Source organism: Aquarana catesbeiana, linkage group LG03, assembly GCF_042186555.1.
Source record: "Aquarana catesbeiana isolate 2022-GZ linkage group LG03, ASM4218655v1, whole genome shotgun sequence".
NCBI classification, from domain to species: Eukaryota; Metazoa; Chordata; class Amphibia; order Anura; family Ranidae; genus Aquarana; species Aquarana catesbeiana.
The window spans coordinates 582111601-582139399 of NC_133326.1; the positions used below are offsets into that span (position 1 = coordinate 582111601).

The following is a 27799-nucleotide window of genomic DNA, read 5'->3' on the forward strand; positions in this document are numbered from 1 at the left end:
GTAAGCAGTCACTGTAGCAACCAATGAGATCCTGCTATTATCCTCTAGGCTAGACTAGAGCAGACTACCAAATAAAAGCAAAGATTTGATAGGTTGGACTTTGTAATACTACCAGTGTCTCTCAGTATATTCCAAGGTCACTTGCAATGACAACCTGAAAAGATGCCGGTGTTAAGCAACTAGAAAATAAACTTCAACCCTGTCCCTGATTACTTAACTTCCTATTAGTAAGTAAATGGCGACTAATGATCCATGTTATTGCTGCTGTAAAATCTGGAGTAATCTGGAGAGAGCGTGTAGTCTGCTGATGCAATGCTTCTGTAATAAATAATTCTATGCTAGATAACCAGTTATGACCATTACAATAGGGCCTTCAACAGAGGAAGTCATGTCTAGCAGCTACTTATTGGAAAGTAGGTTAAAAGTAACAATTAAATGTAAAACATATGCAGAGCTAACATACAGCTGGTGTGCAGGGGTGACCTCTCTGCTGCCTTCATTAGACAGAGAGGCGAACACATCTGGGTAATAATATTCTATTGGATTCAGTATAGCAAGGAACATAGTTAGGATTCGGACAGGAATCTGCTCAGTTTTTTCTTTAGCCAATCAGGATAACACATTCTATCAAACGCTGTATGGTGAAAAACTCACTATAAATATGTTTACAAAACAATGTGCATCCTAGGATTTTTTCAGACGGATGTTGGCTCAAACTTGTTTTGCATACACACGGTCGCACAACGTTGTCGGAAAATCCGATCGTTCTGAACGCGGTGGCGTAAAACACATACGACGGGACTATAAACGGGGCAGTAGCCAATAGCTTTAGTTTCTTCATTTATTCTGATCATGCGTGGCACTTTGTGCGTCGGAATTGTCCATACACGGTCGGAATTTACGCGAACGGATTTTGTTGTCGGAAAATTTTATAGCCTGCTCTCAAACTTTGTGTGTCGGAAATTCCGATGGAAAAAGTCCGATGGAGCACAACAAGCTCCGATCGCACATATTCCGTTAGAAAGTCCGACCGTGTGTACAGGGCATGAGAGCTGATTGGAGGGAAGGGACACACACTCCTCCACACGGTACACAGAAACAGAGCTGAGGCTGTCAACCAGCTGGAGATTTCTCCTGTGTCACCTTTTTTCTCTTGGTGTCAGGAAAAACCTGTCAGAAGTGATTCATGCTGACAGCAGAGGAATGAAGCAGCAGACAGATGTGACACTTAAAGGGGTTGTAAAAGTAAGTGTTTTTTGCCTTAATGCATCCTATGCATTAAGGTGAAATAACACCTGGCAGTGACCGGCCCCCCTAAACCCTCGAACTTTGATGCGCTGTCTCTCGGCTGTTGATTGGATAGATTGATAGCAGTGCAGCCATTGGCTCACGCTGCTGTCAATCAAATCCAATGATGCGGCCACTGGGTGGGGGGGGCGAGTCTTGCATTCGGCATCTATGGATGCTGAATGCTGGACTCAGGAGCATGCCCGCAAGGTAACCCCCCGGGAGAGCACTTCTCCCAGGGGGTTATCTAATGTGGGGAGGAGCAGAGAGAGCTGCCGAGAGGCCCCAGAAGAGCAGGTTCGGGGCCACTCTGTGCAAAACGAGCTGCATAGTGGAGGTAAGTATGCAGCGTGGTATGCTTTGTTCATATTTCATGTCTAAAGTTTACAGCCACTTTAAAGCATACTTATCTGCCCCCAGTTTCTAGGAGCACCCCTATCCTAAATCCAATCAGATTGCCATTATTAATCACAAGGCATTTCATTGATAACAGAGGAAACAGGACAATGTGCCAAGGCACAGGCATACGTCATAACTAAATCTTGGGGGGACAGTCTGGGGAATTCATAAAGGGAGTCATAGATACGCTTTAGAATCCTGTTGGTGCGCATTAATGCCCCCGAACACTGTGCCCATTTTGTAGTGGGGTGGGCGAAGCTTTATGAGGAACTGAGATGCTAGTTCCCCATCAGGTCCGCTCTAATTTTGATTGGCTGTGCACCGCACTTCATGCAGCTTTGGGATCTGCCCACTGTCATTCAATGGCATGATGCCATCACTAGCTCCCCATCAGCCGTGAATTTGAGTTGTCAAGTGGGCGGAGCCTTTTGGGGAATTCTGGGACTAGTTCCCCATCGCCTTGCCTGTGATCTGCCTCCAAAAATCTCATCCCCCCTCCTACAGGGCTAGTCTCACTTCTCTGGTTGGATTCTCTGTAACATAAGATCAATGTGAATTCTAGCAGGAAGGGTGATAGGTGATTATATACAATAATAGAATTCTGCTACAATGAAAGTAAACCATTTAAACTTTCTTCACATTTAACCTTAAAGTATAATAAAAAATGCTCTTCTTTTTAGTCCATAACAATAAAGCAATGTAGTTGCAGTATGTAAATCATGTAATATGAGGCCATGTCATTTGATTTTCCCTTCCCTGTATAGAAAGGAAATCCATGTTAGGTATCAGTGAACCTGGTGACCTTGCAGTGAAGTCATTGTCACCATGATGGATCCACGCCTCATTTTTACGTCAGGAGTGGCTTTCTTTCCACAGTTGCTGCTACATTGCAAGAGTCTATGTTTAATGAGAGGGTGTCTGCAGCAACCCAACACAAAGGCCCGCTCCCTTTTCTCTGTACACACAGCTGTAGAAAGAAAACCTCCTGATTAAACACAAGCTCACATGTAGCAATTATCTGCCAAGTATGCTGCGTCAGAGCTGTGCTGTCCACCAAGCTGGAGAAGTCAGCAAGGACGTGCAATGGGAACAATCTACCCACGTCTCTAATGATCAACCTATACTGGAAGGAGACAACCTGACTTATACATAGGAGGAAAGTCATCTAGGCTTCAGGGGTTGGATTTTCTACAGATAGAACATCACTGTTTGATCGTTGTTATAAATTCATATGGTATATGCTGCTTTACTTATTAAGACAAACTTGAGTAAGGCTGGCCATACATTAAACAATGTTCTTGTACAGTAAAACCTTGGTTTGAGAGTAACTTGGTTTGAGAGCGTTTTGCAAGACAAGCAACATGTTTTAATACATTTTGACTTGATATACAAGCAATGTCTTGATATAAGAGTAGCGTCATGTCACAACTGAGTATAAAAGAGAAGAGAGGCGCCTCTAAGTGTAGCGATATGGTTACATTAATTGAAGGTACAACATTTAGCAACATATCGCTACACTTAGAGGCGCCTCTCTTCTCTTTTATACTCTGTAGCTCCTGCTGGATTTTGCTCCTAATCCCCTTGTGGAGGCTTCCATTTGAGGATGGACATTTTATGGTTACACAACCTGGTCACATTACTATAATCTTTTTATATGGACTATAAACTGAAGGACCTATGAATAAATGGTTGTGGAACAAATCGTTTCAGCTTCCATTATTTCTTATGGGGAAATTTTCTTTGATATACAAGTGCTTTGGATTACAAGCATGTTTCTGGAACGAATTATGCTAGCAATCCAAGGTTTTACTGTACAACTTTTCTTTAGATTTACCAAAACCATATTAAAAGAGGTCAAACCTAAACACTTTCAACTTGTATGCAACCAGGCAAGCCCTTGCACTACATAGTTGAAGGTAACTCTAAAGTAAATGGAATAAGAAAATTGTATAATGTATGGCCGGATTAAAGCCTCGTACACACGATCAGATTGTTGGCCAACCAACAAAGCATCAGCCTTTTGTTCAAAGGGCATGTGCCTGGATTTTGTCTTGCATACTAATGGTACACAACTGTCAGCCAACAAACACAAATGTAGTGACGTACTACGTGGAATTTCAGCTCTTGAGCGCCATCCTTTGGGCACCTTCTGCTAATGTCGTGTTTGGTGAGCATTGATTCCAAGCATGCGTGTTTGTACTTTTGACTTTTGTGTGATGGACTTGTGTACAGACGATAGGAAAATCTGACAACAGACCGTTGTCCTCCGAAAATTTACTAGCCTGCCATCCAACATTTCTTTGGCCAACAACTGTCTGATGGAGCGTACTAACGGTCGGATTTTAGGCAAACAGCCTGTCATCACACAATTCCCTGCCGAAAATCCGATCGTGTGCATGAGGCCTTAGGCTGGGTTCACACTAGAACACAAAGCGGCTCACAGCAGGGGTCCGGTGCGTCTCCATTCACCATTTCAGGTCTGATTTTAGTACAAATTTTGGGCTGAATTCAGACCTGTAACGGACCAAAAGACGCACAGGGTTCCTGTCAATTCGCACCGGAGCCACTCTGGAGATGTGTGAACGGTCTCCATAGAGAGCTGGTCACAATCTCCTGCTATGCGAATTGGATGTGAGGAGTTTCATGATCCTATTACTAGATGAAGTGGTAGTAAAGACTAATACTAACTATTCTAAAAAATGTCCCCTCCCCCCTCCTCCTAGCTATCCTGCATAAAAAATATTTGTGTACTTACCGTTTTTTTAATCAACTTCAGTCCAGTCACGTGACCCTGCAGCTTTGGCTCCCCTGTGTAAGGCCTGGTTTACACCTATGCAGTTTGCTTTAGATCTGGTTCGGCAGTGCTTTTTTGCGGTACATTTTTGCACACATGTTTTTGAAGCTTTTTATGCATTTTGCAATTTGTATGCTTTTTTTGGCCAATTTGTTGTTGGGTGGTTTAAAAAACACAAAACTCAGCAAAATCACAGCAAAAATGCACTACATACTTTTCTGCAGCTTCTCCATTAAAGTCTATTGAACCAAAAAACGCACCATTTTGCTTTTAAAAAAAGTCCCTGACCCTTTCCAAAAACACAGCGGCTGAAAAAAGCATAGATGTGAACGTGTCCCATAGGAAACCATGTTTAATGGACTGTAGTGCGTTTCTGCAAAAAACATTAACCACTTGCCAACCAGCCGCCGCTGTTATACTGCGGCTGGGCGGCTCTATTGCGCAAATCGCCATACTGGTACAGCACTTCGTGTAATAGATACAGGGGGCGCATGTAGAACGCCGGAGGCGCGCGCCCGAGGCATGGCGCCAGAGCCGATGGCCGCCGGCCACCCGCGATCGCTTCTCATAGAGAGACAGAACGGGGATCTGCCAATGTAAACAAATCAGATCCCCGTTCTATCAGGAGAGTACAGTGTGATCGTCTGTTCCTAGTGATTAGGAACAGCGATCTCTCTGTACTCCCAGTCAGTCCCCTCCCCTACATTTAAAAAAACCTCCCTAGGACACACTTAGCCCCTTAATCGCCCCCTAGTATCATTTTCCTGCCAGTGTCATTTATACAGTAATCAATACATTTTTATAGCACTGATCACTGTATAAATGTCAATGGTCCCAAAAAAGTGTCAAAAGTGTCTGATCTGTCTGCCACAATGTCGCAGGCCTGCTACAAATCGCTGATCACCTCCATTACTAGTAAAAAAAATAATAATAAAAATGTCATAAATCTATCCCCTATTTTGTAGACACTATAACTTTTGCGCAAACCAATCAATATATGCTTATTGCGATTTTTTTACCAAAAATATGTAGAAGAATATTGGCCCAAACTGATGAAGAAATTTCTTTTTTTTACATTTTTTGGGGGGCATATTTATTATAGCAAAAAGTAAAAAATATAGTTTTTTTTCAAAATTGTCAGTCTTTTTTTGTTTATAGCGCAAAAAATAAAAACCCGCAGAGGTGATCAAATACCACCAAAATAAAGCTCTATTTGTAGGAAAAAAAAAGGACATCAATTTTTTTTTTTTTGGGTATAGTGTCGCATGACCGCGCAATTGTCAGTTAAAGCGACGAAGTGCCGTATCGCAAAAAATGGCCTGGTCATTAAGGGGGGAAATCCTTCCTGGGCTGCAGTGGTTAAAAAAAACATAGGCGTGAACCAAGCTTAAGTGAACGCTGTAAATTCCTGTAGCGGTGAGACCACCCATAGGCTCCCATGTCCCTCCATTGCTGGTGCTTCCTCCTCTCCCCTGCAGCAGCAGCTTATTGACACAGGGGAGCCGGAGCTGTAGCATCACATTACTTGACCGGAAGGCATTAAAAATAGTAAGTACAGATCTTGTTTATGTAGGATAGGTAGTATTAGCCTTATCTTCCACTTTATAGCTGAGCATAGACAGATCAAAATTCGACCAGTACAGCAGGAACCGGCAAAATTTAAATCTGTGTGTGGTCCTCATTGTTCAACAGAAGTTGATCACTAGATCTTCTAGACTTCTATCGAACAGACATGCTGGAAAACTTTTGCCGATCAGCGTCTGCAGCCAATCGGAGCCGCTGTCAGAATACAATGTCCCAGGGGTAGATGAACTGGCCAGCGCCGTCACATTGAGGGCACGGACCAATCAGAATCCATCTGGTTCGCCCTGGAAGCGCTGATAGGGGAAGAGGGAGAACAGTGGGGATTTAAATCTGATCTAAACAACAGTACAAGGAAGGTTAAATAAATTTGTGTCAAATACAAAGTTCCATCTAGTGTTTAATATAAATCTTTATTTTTAGGCTCACGGACAGTGATGATGAACCTTTGCACCCCAGATGTTTTGAAACTGCATTTCCTATGATGCTCATGCACTCTGCAGTGTAGTGGAGCATCATGGGAAATGTAGTGCCAAAACATCTGGGGTGCCAAGGTTTGCCATCACTGCTCTAGGCATTCTTGTGCCTATAGCTGCATAGATGTATGCAATGGGGGTTATTTACTAAAGGCAAATCCACTTTGCACTACAAGTGCAAACTACAAGTGCAAAGTGCACTTGAAATTGCACTGAAAGTGCACTTGGAAGTGCAGTCCCTGTACATCCGAGGGGGGCATGCAAGGAAAATAAAAAAACAGCATTTTAGCTTGCACATGATTGGATAATAAAATTAGCAGAGCTTCCCCTCATTTCAGATCTACCCCTCACATTTACAGCGACTGCACTTCCAAGTGCACTTTCAGTGCAATTTCAAGTGCACTTTGCACTTGTAGTGCTAGGTGGATTTGCCTTGTGTAAATAACTCCCATAATGTCACTACTAATCACTGCTGCTTGTTGGAGAGGAAGCTGTACCTGAGAACCTGTAATGAAAGGATTTCCCTGCTTCTGCTTTATTCTGTGGATCTGTCATTTCAGCACTTCTGCTGCTTCTCTATCATCCCTCCACCAGTCATCAGATTCCCAGTAATTGGGGAGCAGCTCTGACATGAGGGAAACAAGCCCTGATTCTTTACCAAGATGCCTGCCTCCACACATAGGCACAGTGCAGAACAAGGCATTGAAAGTCAGTAATGGAGAAAAGATCAGCAAGGAGAGTACAGACAATACTGGTGACAAGTCCTTTGCCCTTGGCTATTTAGTGTCCTCCATTTAGGTTCTCTTTGGGGATCTCTACAATCAGATTATAATTTTTGTGGCTAGCCTTAAGCCCCGTACACACGGGCTGAATGTCGGGAGACATTCGACCTGTGGGTATGTCAGCCGGTCAGACAAGCATATTGGACAACCAGCAGCCGACTGGCTCCCGATCAGCGCTCTCAACCAATGGCGGGGTGGCTGTCCCCTTGTCAGAACACAAAAGCTTAGCGGGGGGAGATAGCTGTACTAACATCGGATCGTTAGTACAGCGGCTCTGACCAGAGCTGGCAGTTTTAGTGTGTACCAGGCATTAAACTCATGTAAATTGCTCTGATACACATCTTCTTCTGCCCTAAATAAAGAGAATCATGTGATAGAAGTTTTCCTTAGCACTGATAGCACGTTGTCTCACCACAAAGACATGTTTTCAGAAGCGTCTGCCTAAAGCCCTCCCTGTACTTGCGTAACCATGACAGATGCTAGAATTCCAGACTTGGGCAGGTCTGCTGCTTATTTCTTCATTATAATTTATAAACATTTAGACATTTATCTGTAGTGCTTACGGCCCTGAAAACACTATGATTTTAGCAAGGAGCTTAAACGTTAAATGTTTGCTGTGTTGCAACAAAATACAGGTTTGTACAGATTTTGCTTGTTACTACCTATATAAAAAAAAAACAGAAAAATCTAGCAAAAGATTCCTACAATCGCACTAAGTTCATATACTAGCTTCTACATGAAATGGCACAAGAATGTGTGTCTATATGTAACTGCACTAGAGACATTAGACTGTAAGCTCCACTGGGACAGACACTCAATACTAACTATTTATTCTCCAAAAACACTGGGTATTGTGTTTGTGATATGTAATAAATAGAATAGATATTCATTCAATAATAATAAATTATTATCTACTAAAGCCTCATGCCGCGCTATAGCAGTCATCATGTCCATGCACATTGTGCCATTTAGATGTGTATTTTACAACAGCATTCAGGGGCCTTAAAAAAAATGCCCCAAACCTGCATTCGGAGAGAAGCCAATTGGCATAAACGCACATAAACGCATGCAAATGCATGTCATTTCAGTGTTGTGCTTCGAATAAATAAATATTCTCTCTACTAGATTGTAATCGTGTGCAAGACCGAGCATTTTTTACGCTAGATGTCTCTGCCAGCTCCTGGCAGAAAGATCCCGCATAAATGGATTATTTTAATATACCTGTGTGCATGATACCTAAAGGTTTAATACAGCAGCAAACCTGTGTTTACATCCCTGAAGTGTCGGTTGTTCTCCAAGGCATAATCTGACCACTGAAAGAGCTACACATTGATATTTTTTTATGGAGAGGGAGAAAAGCATGGGATCTTGTGAGAAAAGAAAGGGATCTCCTAGAAAAATCTAGCCTGGCCAATCAATTCTCCCCCAAAACAGTCAGTAATGGCATGCCCATAGAGGCGCCAACAACATGCAAGCAGTTCCCATTCCAACTGAGACTAGCATGATCAGGATAATATTCTCTGATGTCTGTGCTCACCTTTTCTCAATAAATAACTAATATATGACACATGCACACTTATTTCCACCATTAAAGCGGAGTTCCACACAAAAATGGAACTTCCGCTTTTCGGAACCCTCCCCCCCTCCGGTGTCACATTTGGCACCTTTCAGGGGGGAGGGGGGTGCAGATACCTGTCTAAGACAGGTATTTGCACCCACTTCCGGCATAGACTCCCATGGGAGTCTATGCCTCTTCCCGTCCCGACCGCGCTGTCTGCTGGGAACACACAGGTCCCAGGAGAGAGCGGGGACCACTAGGGATGCGCAGCACGACTCGCGCATGCGCAGTAGGGAACCGGGAAGTGAAGCCGCAACGCTTCACTTCCTGATTCCCTCACCTAGGATGGCGGCGGCAGCTGCCGAGAACCGAGGGGGTTCTCGGCGTCCCCTCCTGACATCGCTGGACCCTGGGACAGGTAAGTGGCCATGTATTAAAAGTCAGCAGCTGCAGTATTTGTAGCTGCTGGCTTTTAATATTTTTTTTTTTGGCGGTGTGGGTGAACCCCCGCTTTAAGAACATGGCACTACAGCTTACATCTACCAAAGCCTTGTGCATACTGCTTTGTATAGTGGAGTTGATTTACTAAAGGCAAATACACTGTGCACTTTGCAAAGATCAGTTACTCCAGAGCTTAGTAAATGAGTAGAAGCTCTGCTGACTTTCATCATCCAATCACCTGCAAGCAAAAATGCTGTTTATTTTCCTTGCACGTGATTGGGTATTCTTTGCAAAGTGAAGCTTTACCTCATTTACTAAGCTTTGGAGCAACTGCTCTTGCAGAGAGCAAATGCACTTCACAAAGTAAATCATCCCCAGTGTGTCAGATGCTGGCAGTTGTAGTTCTGGGCTTTCATTGGCTCTTCTCCCAATATAAACACAATGCAGCAAAATAATAAGCTAGTGAATAGATTGGCCCAACCTGCTAGGGATGGACATGTCAACCCATGGAGCACAGTAGACCAGCTAATGTTTTTATTACCAATATATGCTAAGTGCATTTAGGAGAAAATACTATTGAGCTAGTACAGTACCTGGAACCATACTTTGCCATGTACAACAGCCCCCAGAAAGTCACACTAGTCCTTCTGGGAATGTCGGAGCTGCCAAATCTCCAGTCTGAGGTTGTGGATGGTTGTGTGCAAGTCATGGTTCATAAAAACAAGAAATGATGCTGCTTCTCAAATCCAGACCCAGCAGACATCTAGGGGGAGCAGTTTTAGTCAACTGATCCCTTTCTGCATACTTGTGGTATGTAGATCTGTTTGATTTAAGGGGACCTGGATTTGAGTGGCTATGTCCACTATATTAAATAGATACTGTATTTATTGGCGTATAACACTCACTTTTTTACCATGAAAATCGGGTGCAAATAGCGTGTGCGTGTTATACGCCAATACTTCAGTTTTAGCTGCCTCGGAGGGGACAAGGAGGGGGGCCGGACGAGCGCTGTCAGATTACATACAGCGAGAATCTCCTGTTTACTTGGCAGCCTCTGTAATAGGAAGTCCCGTCTCCTGGGCCGCCATTGGACCACTGTTCTGTCTATCATAGGAGATTCTCACTGTATGTAATCTGTCGGCGCTCCTCCCGCCCCCCTCCCTGTCCCCTCTAGGCTGCAGGTGGACGTCAGTCAGGTTGCACTGATGGCAATGGTGAGGCTGCTGCATTGAAAGCAATCGTGAGGCTGTATTGATGTGGATTGATGAGGCTGCAGATGGGCACTGACCCTTATTTTGCTCCAAATTTCCTTATTTAAAATTTTAGTTTTTTTCCTGAAACTTCCCTCTTAAAATGAATGTGCGTGTTATACGCCGATAAATACGGTATATAGTAACATACAGTTAAGTGACTCTAGGTCACATTTATTCCTACCTGTTCCATCGGGTGTGGATCGCACAAATGTTGGCAACATCTTCACACAGGCAGTGGGGTTGGTTTCCACCCCAAGTCCCTTTTCCATTTCTTTGTAGAACCTGTTTGATATCTCCAGGAGTGTCTCATCAGACAGGCGCATGTGATAGAGGTATTTGTCCACCTGCAGAGAGACAACAAAAATCACAATTCTAAGCATTGGATATTGTAAGGCATGCAAAGAATACCTGTCATACTATACTCACCCTCGTTAATTATATGGCGGGTTTTGTTTTATTAGTGCAAACCTATGATCTCTGATCTCTCAGATGATTATAGACAGTGGATGATATTTACTCAGTACTGCTGCTTTTAACAGGTTTGGGTAACAATTTCTGTCAATATTTCCTAATATAAGCAGAACCAGTGGACATTACATCTTCGTAATCTATCAGCAGAAGTGAATCACCCCCCCCAAGATAACGCCCCCCATTAGAGGTGTTTAGCTGAATATATACACATGCAATACATTTCAAATGTAGAACAGGGCAGTATTCTATTGTTCCATTCTATTGCTTCTTATAAATAGTTGCTCTTTGCAACTAGGGCTTGATAAAAGATATAAAGGCCCAAAACCATTGCAGGAGGATAGTATTTATCTGCCGATCTGATAGTTGTTGCTGCATTTGATTATCTATACCCAAACAATTAAAGTTCTAGTTTTACATTGAAAGGTTCAGTTCCTTGGGTTGGCTGTTTCTTGCCATTAGTATGGTATACTAATACAAGGTGCAAATTGCTCTCATTCAGCTCACAGGCACCCTAAAAACCCAAACAATGACAGCATCTGATAGCAGAGCCCCTCGTGGCTTGATCTTTATTCAGCAGGAATTGGCCCACACTGTTAGCATGGAAGGGGGACTCAACTGATTCATGTATGGCTACCATAACAGAGTGGACGGAGGAATCTCCATTACCGACTATTATATTCAGGCAGCTGCAGCACCCTAAAAAGCTGAACAGTGACAGCATCTGATAGCAGTGCTCCTGGTGGCTTGATATTTATTTAGCAGGAACTGGCCAACACTGTTAACATGGATGGGGGGCTCAACTGATTCATGTATGGCTACCATAACAGAGTGGATGGAGGAATCTCCATTACCGACTATTATATTCAGGCAGCTGTGGAACCCTAAAAACCTGAACAGTGACAGCATCTGATAGCAGCGCCCGTCGTGACTTGATCTTTATTCAGCAGGAATTCACCCACACTGTTAGCATGGAAGGGGGTCTCTACTGATTCATGTATGGCTACCATAACAGAGTGGATGGAGGAATCTCCATTACCGACTATTATAGTCAGGCAGCTGCGGCACCATAAAAACCTGAACAGTGACAGCATCTGATAGCAGTGCCCCTCGTGGCTTAATTTATGTTACGCAGGAATCAACCCATGCTGTTAGCCTGGATGGGAGGCATGTACAGCTAGACTAGACTAGACTAGACTATAATATTCATACAGCCTCGATACCCAAAAAATCTGAGCAGTGAACAGATCTCATAAGTAGCGCCTCCAATGGCTCAATTTTTGTTCAGCAACAATCGACCCACCCCGTAAACATGGATGGAGAACTCGATTGATCTTTTGTCTTTTTCTTTTTCAAAGATGTTACCATATCATTGCATTCCACCCTGACATTAAATAGTCCTCTTAATCGAATATGAAAACTTTACGTTTCACTATTAATTCATTGTAAGGTGTATTACGCCTTTGTGTTAAATAGCATAGGCTGTACAGTGTACTCTATAAAATGATAAATATATGGTATTAACTGGCTGATGGTAAAGAAATTGCTTAAGAAATGTTGCGTGAGTTATCTCACATGGCACCAAATGAAGTCAGCTGTAAAGAAAAGGATGTGTACGCCTCTCAATGTCACATGCTCTGCTTTCATAATGTCTTGGTGGACTGGGGCTGCTGTCCCTGTGCTTGGATTAGTGTGAGTCAACTTCCTCCACCCTAACAATCTGGTTTCATCTCTAAGAAACGTCAAGGGGGGGAGCCAGGGAACTTCTCAAACAACTTCTCGGAAACCGGAGGTGTGTCAGACGTGAAGGGCTGCTCTTTGTAAAAGTTTAGAAACGACTATATCAATGTCACCCAATATTCACCAAACTTTAGAGTGATGAAATTCTCAGCTTTTCTCTATTGTTCTACCTACATGCTTTTGCTAAATGCTTGAAAAAACAGAAAAAGAAGGAGGGCGCACTAACCTAGTGCATTACCACTGATAAACTTTATTAAAGCATAAAAACAGCAAAACATCTGCACCGGTCTGACCCTCTTGGCAATAGGTCCTGGTGTGTCGATCCACAGAACAGCGCATTTGCGCCCTTTTCAAAGCTGGTTTCGATAGCTCGTTTGTGAGTATAATTTTTGCTGTTTTTATGCTTTAATAAAGTTTATCAGTGGTAATGCACTAGGTTAGTGCGCCCTCCTTCTTTTTCTGTTTTTTCTAGCTTGAATACCCATTGTTCAGAGGAGGGCTGCAAGACGCTAGGCAATACCTTGTTATAGGTGGTCGCACCACATGTTCAGTTCCTGGACACCTGAGCGCAGGAGAGATTTGTTTTGTGTTTGCTAAATGCTTAACATACCATTTAAACCCGTCACATATATAAATTTTTGCCATCTATTGTCCATCTATTCCTTTTACTTCCTGACTTGTAGCCACAACAAAAAGTAAAGTGGGGGGAAATCTCCTCTCATACAGTTGTCATCGCAACACTGGAAAATTTCATCTCAATTCCTGTTCTAGTGTAAACTCAAAGTTTGTGATTTTTCCTCACTTTCTCTGGTGGTATGTGTCACCAGAACAAATGGACTACTGGCACTTAATGAGTTAGAGCTCAATTGGGACTCTTGTCTTTTCGGCCAATCAGAAAACGGGTCTCAGACCTGCTTCTGATTGGCCGGATTGAGGATCAGTGTTTTAATAGTGAATATTTATTCGCTGTTGTAACACCTGGGTGGGCTCCTGGCGCAATGCTCTGTGCCACGAGCCCACCCTATTTTGAAGCCCATTAGAGCCTCTGGCTCTAATCAGGTACTTCAAAAAAACACAACCGCCGCTGTAATTCACGTGCCCGCCATCCTGAAAGGGGCCAGGTGCATGAATAGGGGGTGGCGGTGTCCTGTCAAAATAGCGGCCGTGGATAGAGCATGGGGGTGGCGGCCGTGGATAGAGGGGGCGGAGCTCCTAATGGACAAGCCGCCACTGGTTAACATGCAGTGCAGTGAATTGTGCTGTGGAAAAATGCAGCTTGTCTACCTTTTTTTTCACACTGTACATCACCATTGTGTTATGTTGTGTTGTGAGTAAGACACAAAGAAAACACTTATTTCTATGTGTCCCTGTAGGGACCCACAGACCCACAGGGACTGCACATGGTGTGAGAAACCCCTTACAATAAAGACTCTATGCAAATTATCGTTTATTATCACCTTTTTACTCTGTAGTTTCCTGTTGCTGTAGTAAACGTATATAGTAACACGTATTGCAATGGGATATCTCATCTCTACCCCTGACTCATTATGAACTCTCTGATCTCAAGTGACTGGAATTTACTACTCACAAAGAGTCTGAAAGCTATTTTTGAGATGTAAAAAATCATGCAGCTTCCCAACAAGGGGCCAGTTCAATGCATCTTCTACAGTATGTTCTTCATTACATAATATACATCACATATAAGTGCAATGAAAATACTGTAGATCTATAGTCAGACAGTAAAGTTAATGAAAAAAAATAAACAAAACAAAACAAAAAACACAAAAAACGGGCAGACTCGATGGACTACTAGCCCTTTTTCTGCTGTCACTTTTCTGTGTTTCTATAAAAAAAAAATGGTTCCCAAAGTTAATAGCCTAAATAGCCAAAGTCTAAAAAAAACACACATGTCATACTTACATGCTCTGTGGAATGGCTTTGCCATCCTCCTCTTTTGGGGTCCTCCACTGGTGGTCTTGGCTCCTCCTCTTCTCTGAGTGCACCCATAGCAAGCTGCTTGATATGGAGGCACTCTTGTAGGACCAATACCTAGCCTTAACCTCCCTGGCGGTATGATTATTTCGGATTTTAGGTGCTGAAAGCGATACAATTATTTTGTATGGAAATTTGGCGTTTTATATTGTAGGCCTGTAATTCTTAACAATAATACACTTAAATCTTTCCACCAAGAGTCTAGTACAGGGATATGCAATTAGTGGACCTCCAGCTGTTGCAGAACTACAAGTCCCATGAGGCATAGCAAGACTATGACAGCCACAAGCACTACAAGTGCAATTGGAAGTGCAGTCGCTGTAGATCTGAAGGGAAGATCTGAAATGAGGGGAAGCTCTGCTGATTTTATCATCCAATCATGTGCAAGCTAAAATGCTGTTTTTTTATTTTCCTTGCATGTCCCCCTCAGATCTACAGCAACTGCACTTCTAAGTGCACTTGTAGTGCAAAGTGGATTTGCCTTTAGTAAATAAACCCCAAAGTGTCTAACCTTCCCCTGTTCTATCCCAAATAGAAAAAAGTTTTGCTTTTATTCATACTTTAATTTTTCCTCGGCAGTCGAAAGGATGTAAGAACCAATTGGTTCGATTGCAAGTTTTTAAGAAAAATAAAGCTCTAATGAAGACCTTCTAATGAAAAAGTTTGAAAGGGAGGCCCACTGACGCAAAGAGCCATACACGTGAGTTCTATATTCATTCTGCAAAGGATGCAGGAACAATTCACAGTTCAGCACTAGAATGAGATTTTGCAGAGGTGCGCACACTTCATCCTTTGTCCAATCACAGGCTGAGAAAGAGCTTTGACCTCTGCAGCAGTCATCCCTGCCTAGTGCCCTCATAATTACAACCTCCTTACATCAACTGAACACTGCAGGGGAATAATGCAGTGGGGGCTGTGTGCACGAACACTTTACTAACCCTCCTGATCTATGGGAATTTAGGTTTTTATATATATATATATATATATATATATATATGAAATTATTTATTTGAAGGGTTTAGCACAGCTGCTTTGAAATTCTGTTGGATGGAACCATCAGCACCCAGCCTCTGCTGTGTTTTGCATTGATAGTCTCCATAGCTAGCAATAGTAGAACTCGTTTCCACTAGCGGAGGAGATGTGCTGATGCACACATCAGCCAAAGACGATGGCAATAATCCATCCATCCTCCCGTAATGTGCCTGTAGAGGACTCACATTTATAATGAGAATAAATATCAGAAAGTGCAGGTTTATTTCAGCTTTAGAGGCATGGGATCATACTTCACAATAGTCACAGTTGCGCTGGGACACTACCTTTTTTTTTCATAAAGTAGAACACACTAAGCAGATGGATGCTGAAGACCACCCATCCTCCATTGCAGAGCTAATGGTGACTGCTGCAGAGAGCAGGGACTAGTTGTAGGTAATCCTCCAAGCTGAGGTTATCAACTTGATACCCTGCGTGGCTCTGCCATGGGTAATCTTTCAGGTAAAGAACCACTTTACCCAGCGTACTCTGCTGTCAGCAAAGCGTTCCAAGATTGCTCCAGGCTTTTTCCAGCAATAGCTGCACCATTGATCAGACTCATGTTGTTGTAAATATATTGGCAGATTAGACAGACATATCCAGATAGATAGGCTAAAGCTGGTGGAACAAAAAAAATAGCAGATTCCACCATCTACACCTGGTGAATGGAGGAGTTGCTCATTGCTCAGGGAACCCCTAGCAACCTCTGGAGGAACCCTGGTTGAGAAACCCTGTGCTAGAGTATTACGGAAATAACATTACCAGAATGAACATAAAATTACTGGCAGGCACTTAGGATTCAGGCATGTACTGAATGTTAGCAATAGGAAAAGAAAATGCTGCTCCAGGTGAGTGATGGAACCAGGTAGGCTGGGGAATGGACTCCTCCCAGGGGTGCTAGCCTCAGCTCACTGGCCATGCAATTTGGATAAAAGGAATGGAAGGCTGCACACCGAGGTAGTGATGAATCTCTTTATTGTAAAATCCGTAACATGAATAACACCACAGGACAGGCAAACAGGTACAGGTAGAAGTATTTCACACAGCGACGCTGCGCTTATTCATTACGGTAATGGTAATGAATAAGCGCAGCGTCGCTGTGTGAAACGCGTATACCTGTTTGCCTGTCCTGTGGTGTTATTCATGTTACTGATTTTACAATAAAGAGATTCATCACTACCTCGGTGTACAGTCATCCATTCCTTTTATGCATACGTACTGAATGTTGGCAGTCTCTAGAGCAGGGGTCTTCAAACTATGACCCTCCAGTTGTTCAGAAACTACAATTCCCATCATGCCTAGTCATGTCTGTGAATGTAAGAGTTTTTCAATGCCTCATGGGACGCGTAGTTCCGCAACAGCTGGAGGGCCGTAGTTTGAGGATCCCTGCTCTAGAGTATGCCTTCCGAAGAAATTCACTGGAAGTTCCTCCTGAGCTCTTAGTTATGCTACTGATGTTTGGGAAATGGATCCAAACATATCAGATCTGCTAAAAAGAAAGAGCTGCAACAGCAACCTTTTTTTCATTGCTCCAGTTTCCATACAACTCAAAGATGTGCAAGAATCTTGATTTGGCTGTATGATCCAGTTTTCTCCATTCCCTCTGTGAATGCCTGCCTTGGGGGAAAGCTTGGAATTAGAATTACAATATGAACTAGTTTGGTTACTTTCCAGGGTTGGGTGTCTGTCTTTAACCAGTTTCTTATGCTTTAATAAGATGATGCAGTTTAATCACTTCTCATTCAGAATTGACAACGGGTATTCATTTTCCTGATGCGGCTTTTACCAATTTTTTTTTTTCTATTTGTGGACAAAAGATTGTTTGCACAGTTGTACTGAGTCATTACCGACACATCAAGTCAATTCCAAGAAAGGAAATTCCATTTCCTCCGACCACAGTGTACGCTGAGTTCTGTGGGCAGGAGGTATCACACAAACCCTACATTAGCAGGTAGTTGTGATAATGTTGGAATGTTTACAATTTGCATTTCTTATCCTTTTCAGGAATTTGAAGCTACTTATCACATTACGGGATCCCAAACATGGAATCTGGAACTTCAGATGAACTCTTCAGTCAGTTTTCATAACTTTCTAAACTGTAAGATATTATGTTCCTAGAATCATCTAAATGTAATCGCATCTGCCATGATTGCCATTTTTTTTTTATAAATCAGTTCTTAAGGACCCCTTCCTCTTGAGCTGACATAACTAAAAGTGTTCTGTATATGTATGTCTCATATGAGCTACAAGCCTCTTGCTATGGCTTCTTTCCCTTAAAGTGTATGCATAGTAAAAACTTTTTTCCTGGCGCCAACATGGCAGCATACATGTGGTAGGCTAGAGATACTACCACATGTATGCCATGGGTTGGCACCAGGAAAGGAAAAATTATGGTAAGTATTAAAACAATTTTACGTTTTCCTGGCACCAACATGGCAGCATATTTGTGGAAGTATCCCTCACCTACAACATGTATACTGCTGTGGATTAGCACCAGGAAAGGAAAATTATAGTAAATATTTGATACAGTTTTCTATTATTTTTGGTTTTGGTATCAAAGGGAATGGTTAAAGCCACTATAGTTTTATATTTTGCTGCCTATGTACTGTTGGGGGATTTCCCTTCTCTTCCTGTCCCAAAGACACAACAGGAAGTTAGAGGAAAACTCCCAACATGAAGATAATTCTAGGGCTCATTTACACCTGTGTTGGACCACCGCAGATCGCTTTTTACAGAGTGGTGCAAGCGTGGCTGACAGGCTGGCATTTAGGGGGTGATACTGCCGCCTCCTAAATGCCTGTGTTTTTTTTTCTCTTTTGAACCGCCTTTTTTAATAGGAATATCGCACCACAACTGCAAGCCTAGCACTTGAGTGGCTCACATTCAGCCCACTGCGACAGGGGGGGGTCATTTTTTTCCACTCCTTAATACAGCAGCATGTGTATACCCCTTTTTGGCTCCCTTTGAAGCCTGCAAGTATAAGCTAAGCTGTACCAAGAACAGGTATCCCCATTGAAAGGTTTCCCCTTAGCTCTTGTTTTGGGGTAAAATCTACAATTTTAGATTCCCCCTTAATCTTATTTCTCGGTAACAATGGTCACCAGCACAAATAGAAAGTGGAATCTCCCAGATAGGGACACAGACAGCAATAAAAACTTGATGGAGGCTTTTAGCCCTTCCCCACACTAATTTAAACGGTTTTACCTAGAGACGCACTTTAATCTTCTGTGATTTGAGGAACATAGGCAAGGTCAAAACTTTTCTTAGCAAAACACAGATTCCTATATTTCTTTGTAGATTTCAAGAAGTTTCCAGTCTGCTAGTAGATGTGTAGATCCCAAATGAGAAAGACCTCGGGTCAGATGAGAATTTGGGTTTGGACCAAACCCAAGCTCATCTCTAGTCCCAAACGCGCCTCCCAAAGGATGTCCTAAAATATATATTGTTGGCATGTTGAAACATTAGTCAATGAATATTAAAAAGTCAGTCTGAGCGCCGCAACATTTCAGTTTTTTTGTGGCTTCCCACTATTTGGATACCTCTTTAACTTCTTGTAGGTCTTTGAAATCCAATAAACTCAATCAACAATTACAACTGAGATGTTACTCTTGCTTCTGGACTTTTCATTCATTATCCACATCAAAGAGCAGAATTACATGCAATAAAACTTCTGTACGTACCCTGCAATGGGGCAGTGAGGTCCTAAAAAGACACCCATGATGTACCCACCACAGAAATCATTTTCGGTAGACTTAATACTGGTATATTATTAACACCAAAGATAATATTTAAAACATGGGACAGTTCTAAGAATGGGGATAAAAACCTTTGACTGTCCTTCAGAAATCAATGTTTATAACTATGTTGTTAGTACAATAACCCCTAAGAGCAAAGAAATACAAATCCCATCACATCTCTGGTTGACAGGTCTTGCTGGAACTTGCAGTTACTCAGCAGATGGAGGGGTTCCTGCAGTTATAGAATATAATAACACCCATTTATTTATTGAATAGCCTGCTTAATTGCTCTTATAATGCCACATGGCTTTTCTATACATTTTTCTTTAGTATCTTTGTGCTCTTTTATGTTTAAAAGGTCATCACTCAACAGTCAAGGATAAGCCATTCAAACAGCATCCTCATCCCTGACATATCTTCCTATGGAAATTCTCCTACCAACACCCTAGCAACGTTCATTATCAGTCCTTACCACACTGGGGCAACTAGCACACTAAATCAATGTGCAATAGATAAGAATAAATCAGATGGAGCAAAGCCATTATCCTAATACATGGAATTTTTGGTTTTCTGGCCACTGAGCTAAGTCAATAGACATAAGCACCATAAGGAACTTAAAAGTTGTACATTAGTAGTGATATCATAAAAGCACACTTAAAATTAATTACAGCTGTTTTATGAAAACTTAAGACAATAGCAGCCAATCAGATAATCAGATTTAAACCCCTTTCACCCTGAGACAGCTTTCAGGCATTTTAGCACTAGAAAAAGCGCTTGTAAAGCGCCTGAAAACTGCCTCCCATGCTGCCCGAATGTGAAAGCCCAAGTGTTTTTACACTGGGGCGGTGCGTTTGTGGGACGTTAGAAAAAGTCCTGCAAGCAGCATCTTTGGGGCGGTTTGGGAGCGCAGTATGCAGGCTCGCTGTATGAAAAGAGGCTAAAAATAAAAGACCAAAGCAGAGTCTTGAAATTTTAGTCCATAGGTGAAAAATGACAACAACCATCCTGCTTAGTATAGATGATAAGCTGTAGGAGAGGAAAACGTGAAAATCCTAAAAAAAAACACTTACTTTAATTGACAGCAGCGGGAACCAATGGCACCCACTGCTGTGTCTCAGCCAATAATGAGAGAGAGTCCCGGCCAGCCGAGACTCTCCTGCAACATCGCTGGATCAAGATGGGGCTGGGGTAAGTATTAGGGAGGTAAGTATTAGGGGGGCTGGAGGGGGCTGCTGCACACAGAGGGTGTTATATCTTAAAGCAGAGTTCCACCCAAAAGTGGAACTTCCGCTCATTTGTCTCCTCCCCCCCCATTCCGGTGCCACAATTGGCACCTTTCGGGGGGAGGGGGGTGCAGATACATCTCTTTGACAGGTACCCTATCCCCACTTCTGGGAGACTGGGCCACGGCTCCTTACGTCAGCACTTCGGCTCCCTCCTTCTTTCCCCGCTGCCGGGCCAGTAGGAGAGTGCAGCGGGGCCTTGTGCATGTGCAGTAGGGTTCCCAGCGTGAAGGCGTAATGCTACACTACTGGGTTCCCTTACCGGCAATGGTGGCGGCAGCACCCGAGAGCTGATGGAAACATCACCTGCGGTGCCAACATCGCTGGACTCCAGGGCAGGTAAGTGTCCTATTATTAAAAGTCAGCAGCTACAGTATGTGTAGCTGCTGGCTTTTAATTTTTACAGGGGTGGGTGGACCTCCGCTTTAATGCATAGAATGCATTAAGATTAAAAAAACCTTCTGCCTTTAGAACCACTTTAAAGTGACACTAAATGATATCCATATTCTTAAAAAATAACCCATACATATCCACTACTTAATGTCCCTGTAATCTATTGATAAAATAGGTTCTTACAGTCTTTTCCTGTGTCCTTGTAACAGCCTCCATGAGCTCCCTCTCCTTTTCTCCCTCATTTCTGGTTGTTTGGAACAAGTGGTTTTATTTTATTTTTTTTAAATCAGAGATTAGTGTCACTGTAATTCTTTGCTATCCAAATTTCCATATATATATGCCTATTATATGTGCTAATCTGTCATGTGACTTGATTATTTTTTCCTTTATCCCCAGCTCGGGAGTCACATTCAGGTAGAATAAGTCCTACAAGTAATGTTAAGGGTGCATTTAAATGGGTGATCAGACCCGTCCTCTGATCTGAGCTGCTGTCTGCTGCATGCAAAATTGTGAATCTACCTCTAATCTGCATGCAGTCAGACCATACAAGTGGATACACATGCAGGGGCTGCATGGACACAATCGCATGTCAGAATTTTACATGCGGCTCTGTCCACCCAGTCCCATGACATGAATGACTAGACTAATATACCTCACTAACCGATCTGTGACTGCTGCCCCTCTCTGCCAATCCCTTCACTGGCTTCCACTACCCCACCATATAAAATTCAAAATACTAACCACAACATACAAGGCCATCCACAACATCGCCCCCAGCTACATCACCAACCTCATCTATAGATATCACCCAAATCGTCCCCTCCGCTCCTCCCAGGACCTCCTGCTCTCTAGCTCCCTTGTTACCTCCTCTCATGCTCGTCTTCAGGACTTCTCCAGAGCCTCTCCCATCCCCTGGAATTCCCTTCCCCGGTATATCCAATCAGCCCCTACCCTGTCCACCTTTAGGAGATCCCTGAAAACTCACTTATTCAGGGAAGCCTATCCCACACCCACCTAACAACCCCATCAAATCATTCCCTGCATCTATTACCTTTTGTACCACCACCCCCTCACTTTAGAATGTAAGCTCTACGAGCAGGGCCCTCCTGCCACTTCTGTATTGCACTGTAATTGTGCTGTCCCCCCTTTACATTGTAAAGCGCTGTGTAAACTGTTGGCGCTATATAAATTGTAAATAATAATAATAATTCACATGCAGTAGACAACAGCTCAGATCAAAGGATGGGTCTGATCGCCCATCTGAATGAGCCCTAAAAGTGTGTTGAATGAATAAAAAATGTATTTTTTTTGCTTTAAGCTGTGAATATGAAAAGTTTTTAAAACAGCTGATAATCAGACAGCCAAAAGCGCCTTCTAACAAAAGCAACATCAGAACTAGATGTGAGATTCAAATGGCTCACAAGCCACTGGTTGGAGATTACTTTCCGGAGTCAAGTGCTACAAAAGTGAAGTCAGCAAGTTCCAGAATCCAGCCCTAGGTCACAGAGGTGAATTGGCCCAATAAAGATGTCACAATGACCTTGAGGCTACAATACACTGGAGAGATGAACAGGTTGTTAGTTAGACTTACGGATGTGCTTATGCTACAGAGGGACACAGCAAAAATCTTAAAGTGATAAACTTTAGTTTAAAAAAAAAAGTAAATAAACTTCACTTCAAGTATGTATTCCTACTCAAAAAATACCATCTAAAAAAAGTACCTTCAAGAAGCACCTACGTTCGTTCTCCATGGTCCCGTTTTATGTAGGCACATAGCCACTCTCTCTTGTGTGCTCCGGAAATGGACTATGGCATTTGTAGTGTCTACAGAGCAATACACATGACTGCAACTAACGTGCTCTGCTTGTTCCAAACAAATGGAAGTGGGGGGAGAAAAGGACAGGTTTGGGAGCTTACACAGAACATTACAAAGAGGCAAAAAAAAGCACAATAAGAAGCTATTTTCTGAAATTGAGATTACAGTGTCATTAAGAAGTTGTTAGGTATGGATATGAATATAGTTTATGTCACTTTAAAGTATATGTGAACCTTTACCTTGTAAAATATCCCACTCAGTTTAAAATAGAAATGCAAGGCAAAAAAAAATTGTGTATATCTATTATTATAAATACTTAAAAAAAAAAGGTTACATATTCTCTGTTCTAAACTGCATAAGGGGCTTAGAGAGCAGTGGGTGAAGACTGCATGGGGTGTGCAAGCAGGAGGCATAGAAACAGCATTACACTGATCTTCCCAGTGATTAGCTGTGCAGGGGGTGTGTCAGTAGAAGTCTGACCACTGGAGTACAGGCAGGGTGTTCTCTCCAGTGGAATTTTTATACAAGTACATGGCGACACATATTAGAAATATGAACTGTTGGGGTAACATACACTTTAGGATCAGTTGTACTACAGCAACTTCTAATGCAGAAAATTAGTAATGTGAATAAACTCTATCAGGATCAATCTTGTTCAGTTTCCATAGTGCTAGACAAACTTCCTGCTTCAACCGGACCTTTATTTTTCCATTTTGCCATGACTGTAATTAATGGAGGATGAAACAAAGCATTTTATGTTGGGGAAAGTCCCAGCCTAGGTAAAGACTGCAGTGCTTCATGTTACCTTGCTGTAAAGATTTCCTTCACTAATACATGACCAGTGTGAGCCTGGACTACAATCACTAGCAGATCATGGACTATGCTCTCACAGGACATCATCCATAGTACATGGATCAGGCTCACTTCTTCACTGTGCCATCTGATCATTGTATAGATGTCACAAAGACATGACATGCCCCCCAATCCTAGTCCTGATGTATTCATACTGAAGAACAGCATCTGCAAAGGCATTATATCAATGTAATTACAAGAATGAGCAGAACATTACTGGAAGTTCTCAGTGTTGGCTCTCTAAATTGCCCTGTTAGGAAATCCATTGGAATCTCAGGCTCGGGTATTAAATGACATTTGAATATGTCTGGCTCATGTCATACTCTCCAACATGTATGTCCAATATGTATGTCCAACATGTATGTCCAATATGTATGTCCAACATGTATGTCCAATATGTATGTCCAACATGTATGTCCAACATGTATGTCCAATATGTATGTCCAACATGTATGTCCAACATGTATGTCCAATATGTATGTCCAACATGTATGTCCAATATGTATGTCCAATATGTATGTCCAACATGTATGTCCAACATGTATGTCCCTGCTAACCTGAACGCCCCTTCCTGTCCGCAGACAGACACGTGGAGCTGCTACAGGACAAGGTGACATGCTGGGAGTCCCTGGATTTCATCATCACACTAGACTAGATCAGAATACATCCTTCATGTCAGAGGTGACCTTCATTCCACAGAAATGAACACACAGTTGGAAACTAAATTTACGGAACTGTTACTCAATGAATACGTAAGAGAGAGAGAGGGGGAGAGAAAGAGGAATAGAAAGAGAGGGGGAGAAAGGGATGGAAGGAGAGGGTAGAGAGAGAGATAGAGAGGGGGATAGAAAAGGGAGGCGGGAGAGGGATAGAAAGAGAGGGATGGAGAGAGAACGATAGAGAGTGGGATGGAGAGAGAGAGGGGGGAGAGAGGGATGGAGAGGGGATGGGGAGAGAGAGAGGGATGGAGAGAAAAGGGTGAGAGAGGGATGGAGAGAGAATAATGAGAGAGGGATGGAGAGAGAATAAGGAGAGAGAATAAGGAAAGAGGGATGGAGAGGGGTGGGGAGAGAGAGGGCTGGAGAGAGAGGGATGGAGAGATAAGGGTGAGAGAGGGATGGAGAGATAAGGGTGAGAGAGGGATGGAGAGAGAGGGATGAGAGATAAGGGTGAGAGAGGGATGGAGAGGCAGTGGAGAGAGGGGGGTGAGAGAGGGATGGAGAGAGGGGGGTGAGAGAGGGATGGAGAGAGAGTGGAGAGAGGGGGGTGAGAGAGGGATGGAGAGAGGGGGTGAGAGAGGGGAGAGAGAGGGATGGAGAGAGGGGGGTGAGAGAGGGATGGAGAGACAGTGGAGAGAGGGGGGTGAGAGGGGGGTGAGAGAGGGATGGAGAGAGAGGGATGAGAGATAAGGGTGAGAGAGGGATGGAGAGAGAGTGGAGAGAGGGGGGTGAGAGAGGGATGGAGAGAGAGTGGAGAGAGGGGGGTGAGAGAGGGATGGAGAGAGGGGGTGAGAGAGGGGAGAGAGAGGGATGGAGAGAGGGGGGTGAGAGAGGGATGGAGAGACAGTGGAGAGAGGGGGGTGAGAGGGGGGTGAGAGAGGGATGGAGAGAGAGGGATGAGAGATAAGGGTGAGAGAGGGATGGAGAGAGAGTGGAGAGAGGGGGGTGAGAGAGGGATGGAGAGAGAGTGGAGAGAGGGGGGTGAGAGAGGGATGGAGAGAGAGTGGAGAGAGGGGGGTGAGAGAGGGATGGAGAGAGAGAGGGATGAGAGATAAGGGTGAGAGAGGGATGGAGAGACAGTGGAGAGAGGGGGGTGAGAGGGGGGTGAGAGAGGGATGGAGAGAGAGGGATGAGAGATAAGGGTGAGAGAGGGATGGAGAGAGAGGGATGAGAGATAAGGGTGAGAGAGGGATGGAGAGGCAGTGGAGAGAGGGGGGTGAGAGAGGGATGGAGAGAGGGGGGTGAGAGAGGGATGGAGAGAGAGTGGAGAGAGGGGGGTGAGAGAGGGATGGAGAGAGGGGGGTGAGAGAGGGGAGAGAGAGGGATGAGAGATAAGGGTGAGAGAGGGATGGAGAGAGAGTGGAGAGAGGGGGGTGAGAGAGGGATGGAGAGAGAGTGGAGAGAGGGGGGTGAGAGAGGGATGGAGAGAGAGAGGGATGAGAGATAAGGGTGAGAGAGGGATGGAGAGAGAGTGGAGAGAGGGGGGTGAGAGAGGGATGGAGAGAGAGGGATGAGAGATAAGGGTGAGAGAGGGATGGAGAGAGAGGGGTGAGGAAAGAAGAGAAAGAGAGCTGATAGAGGAGACAGAGTGATAACCAGATAAGAGAGAAAGAGAGGGTAGAGGGAGGAAAGAGAAGGATAACCAGAGGGAGAAAAGGAGGGAGAAAGAGGAAATAGTAAAAGAGAGGGAGATATTAGAAAAAGAAAGAGATATAAAGATAGGGGAGGGAGGAATACAGAGAGGAGATAAACATAGGTGAGATGGAGGGTTGAAAGAGGAGATCGAGGTATAACAAGAGAGGAGAGAAAAAGGGATAGGAAGAGTGAAAGATAACAAAAGGGGGAGGAAGAGAGGGGAGAGAAGGGGAATTGTTGGGGGGATAGATGGGTGGGGGAGAGGAGAGAAAGAAAAGAGAGGGGTAGAGGTATAAGAAAGGGAGAGAAGGTGAGGAGAGAGAGATAGAAAGAAGGGAGACAGAGAGGGGGTATCAGGGGAGACATGTGGTAGGTGTGCGGTAGATGAGGTAGGTGCGGTGACTTACCTTCTGTACTTGGTCATGGTTGAGCTCGGTGAAGAAGTATGCCAGTAGATGAGAAGCTATCATGACTAGGAATGTCGGTGATCTCCTGTAATGACAATAAATAATCTATCTATTGTGTATATAGATCTCTCTGTATGTATAGATGGGGTGTAGTAGTGATGTCCTCCGGTGTGTGTGCCGGCTTCCCTCTGACTGGCGATCTATTACAATGCTCTCCATTCAGTGATGTCGGAGGTGCCAAGCCCCCAGTGATGTCACTGCTTCCCATTAACCCGTTTCCCGCCGGAGGCACGTCCTCCTCATCATCATCATCCCGCCCGGCTGTGACTCATGTCATGTATGTGATCGGGCTGTACCGGGGAATGGAGGACGATCTATACAATGTACATAGACGGTGATACTTTGTATGGATTGTATATGAGAAGATCGGGGGGGGGGGATGGAGGACACTCCTCATCTTATCATTCTTACAGAATACACAATGGGCTCCATTCACAAATCTGTCATATCTTTAATGAAGACACGTCACTGTCATCTACACATCTGATTGGTCTATACTGATAATAAACTGTCACTTTGTATGAAATCCTCACCCCGGATCATTAGATTAGTGATTAGAGCTTGTGACACAGTAATATATTTATATCTGTACTCCGCCATCTCTGTATTGTGATAGATGGGGACTGGTTGTTCTCATACATGTCCCGCCATACTGATGATGGTGTCAGGCCGCTATAACATTTGCCGGCAGGCAGCACGTGAAGTGTACGGGTTAAAGATGTATAGGAACCGGCTCGGCAATCTATTGGCTTAGCACGGGGGTGTGTGGAAGGCAGCCCAGCAGAGAGCCAATCAGAGTGCTCGTGGGCGATAGCCACCTAACTCGATGTGCAAGTCTCAGCAGCACGCTGGAGCCTTGGTGTAGGCGGGGCAGAGAGATGCCGGAGAAACCCCGCCCTCCACCCTCCACTGTGCGCTATGAGTGATGCTGTATAGAGATAGATGAGGGAGAGAATAATTGTACAAGACATTACTATGTTCATTGTAGAAGACATTACTATGTTCATTGTAGAAGACATTACTATGTTCATTGTAGAAGACATTACTATGTTCATTGTAGAAGACATTACTATGTTCATTGTAGAAGACATTACTAT

The 27799-nt window shown here is 43.6% G+C and overlaps 1 protein-coding gene and 1 long non-coding RNA gene across 2 annotated transcripts in view; one reads left to right on the top strand and one right to left on the bottom strand.

Moving 5' to 3' along the window:
• The window catches only part of LOC141132956 (hexokinase-2), a 76592-nt gene extending 49690 nt beyond the window's left edge, over nt 1-26902 (bottom strand). Inside the window, exons 1-2 of the mRNA XM_073621979.1 lie at nt 26643-26902; nt 10753-10915 (exon numbers count right to left, since the gene is read on the bottom strand). Coding sequence (XP_073478080.1) covers nt 10753-10915; nt 26643-26705 — 226 coding nt within the window. The 5' untranslated portion in view covers nt 26706-26902. The remainder of the gene's footprint in view (nt 1-10752; nt 10916-26642) is intronic.
• On the top strand, nt 12957-25047 carry LOC141134653 (uncharacterized). The gene is made up of 3 exons (XR_012243258.1): nt 12957-13155; nt 17805-17898; nt 24463-25047. It is a non-coding gene; the product is annotated as an uncharacterized lncRNA (long non-coding RNA).
• Nucleotides 26903-27799: the final 897 nt, after the last annotated feature.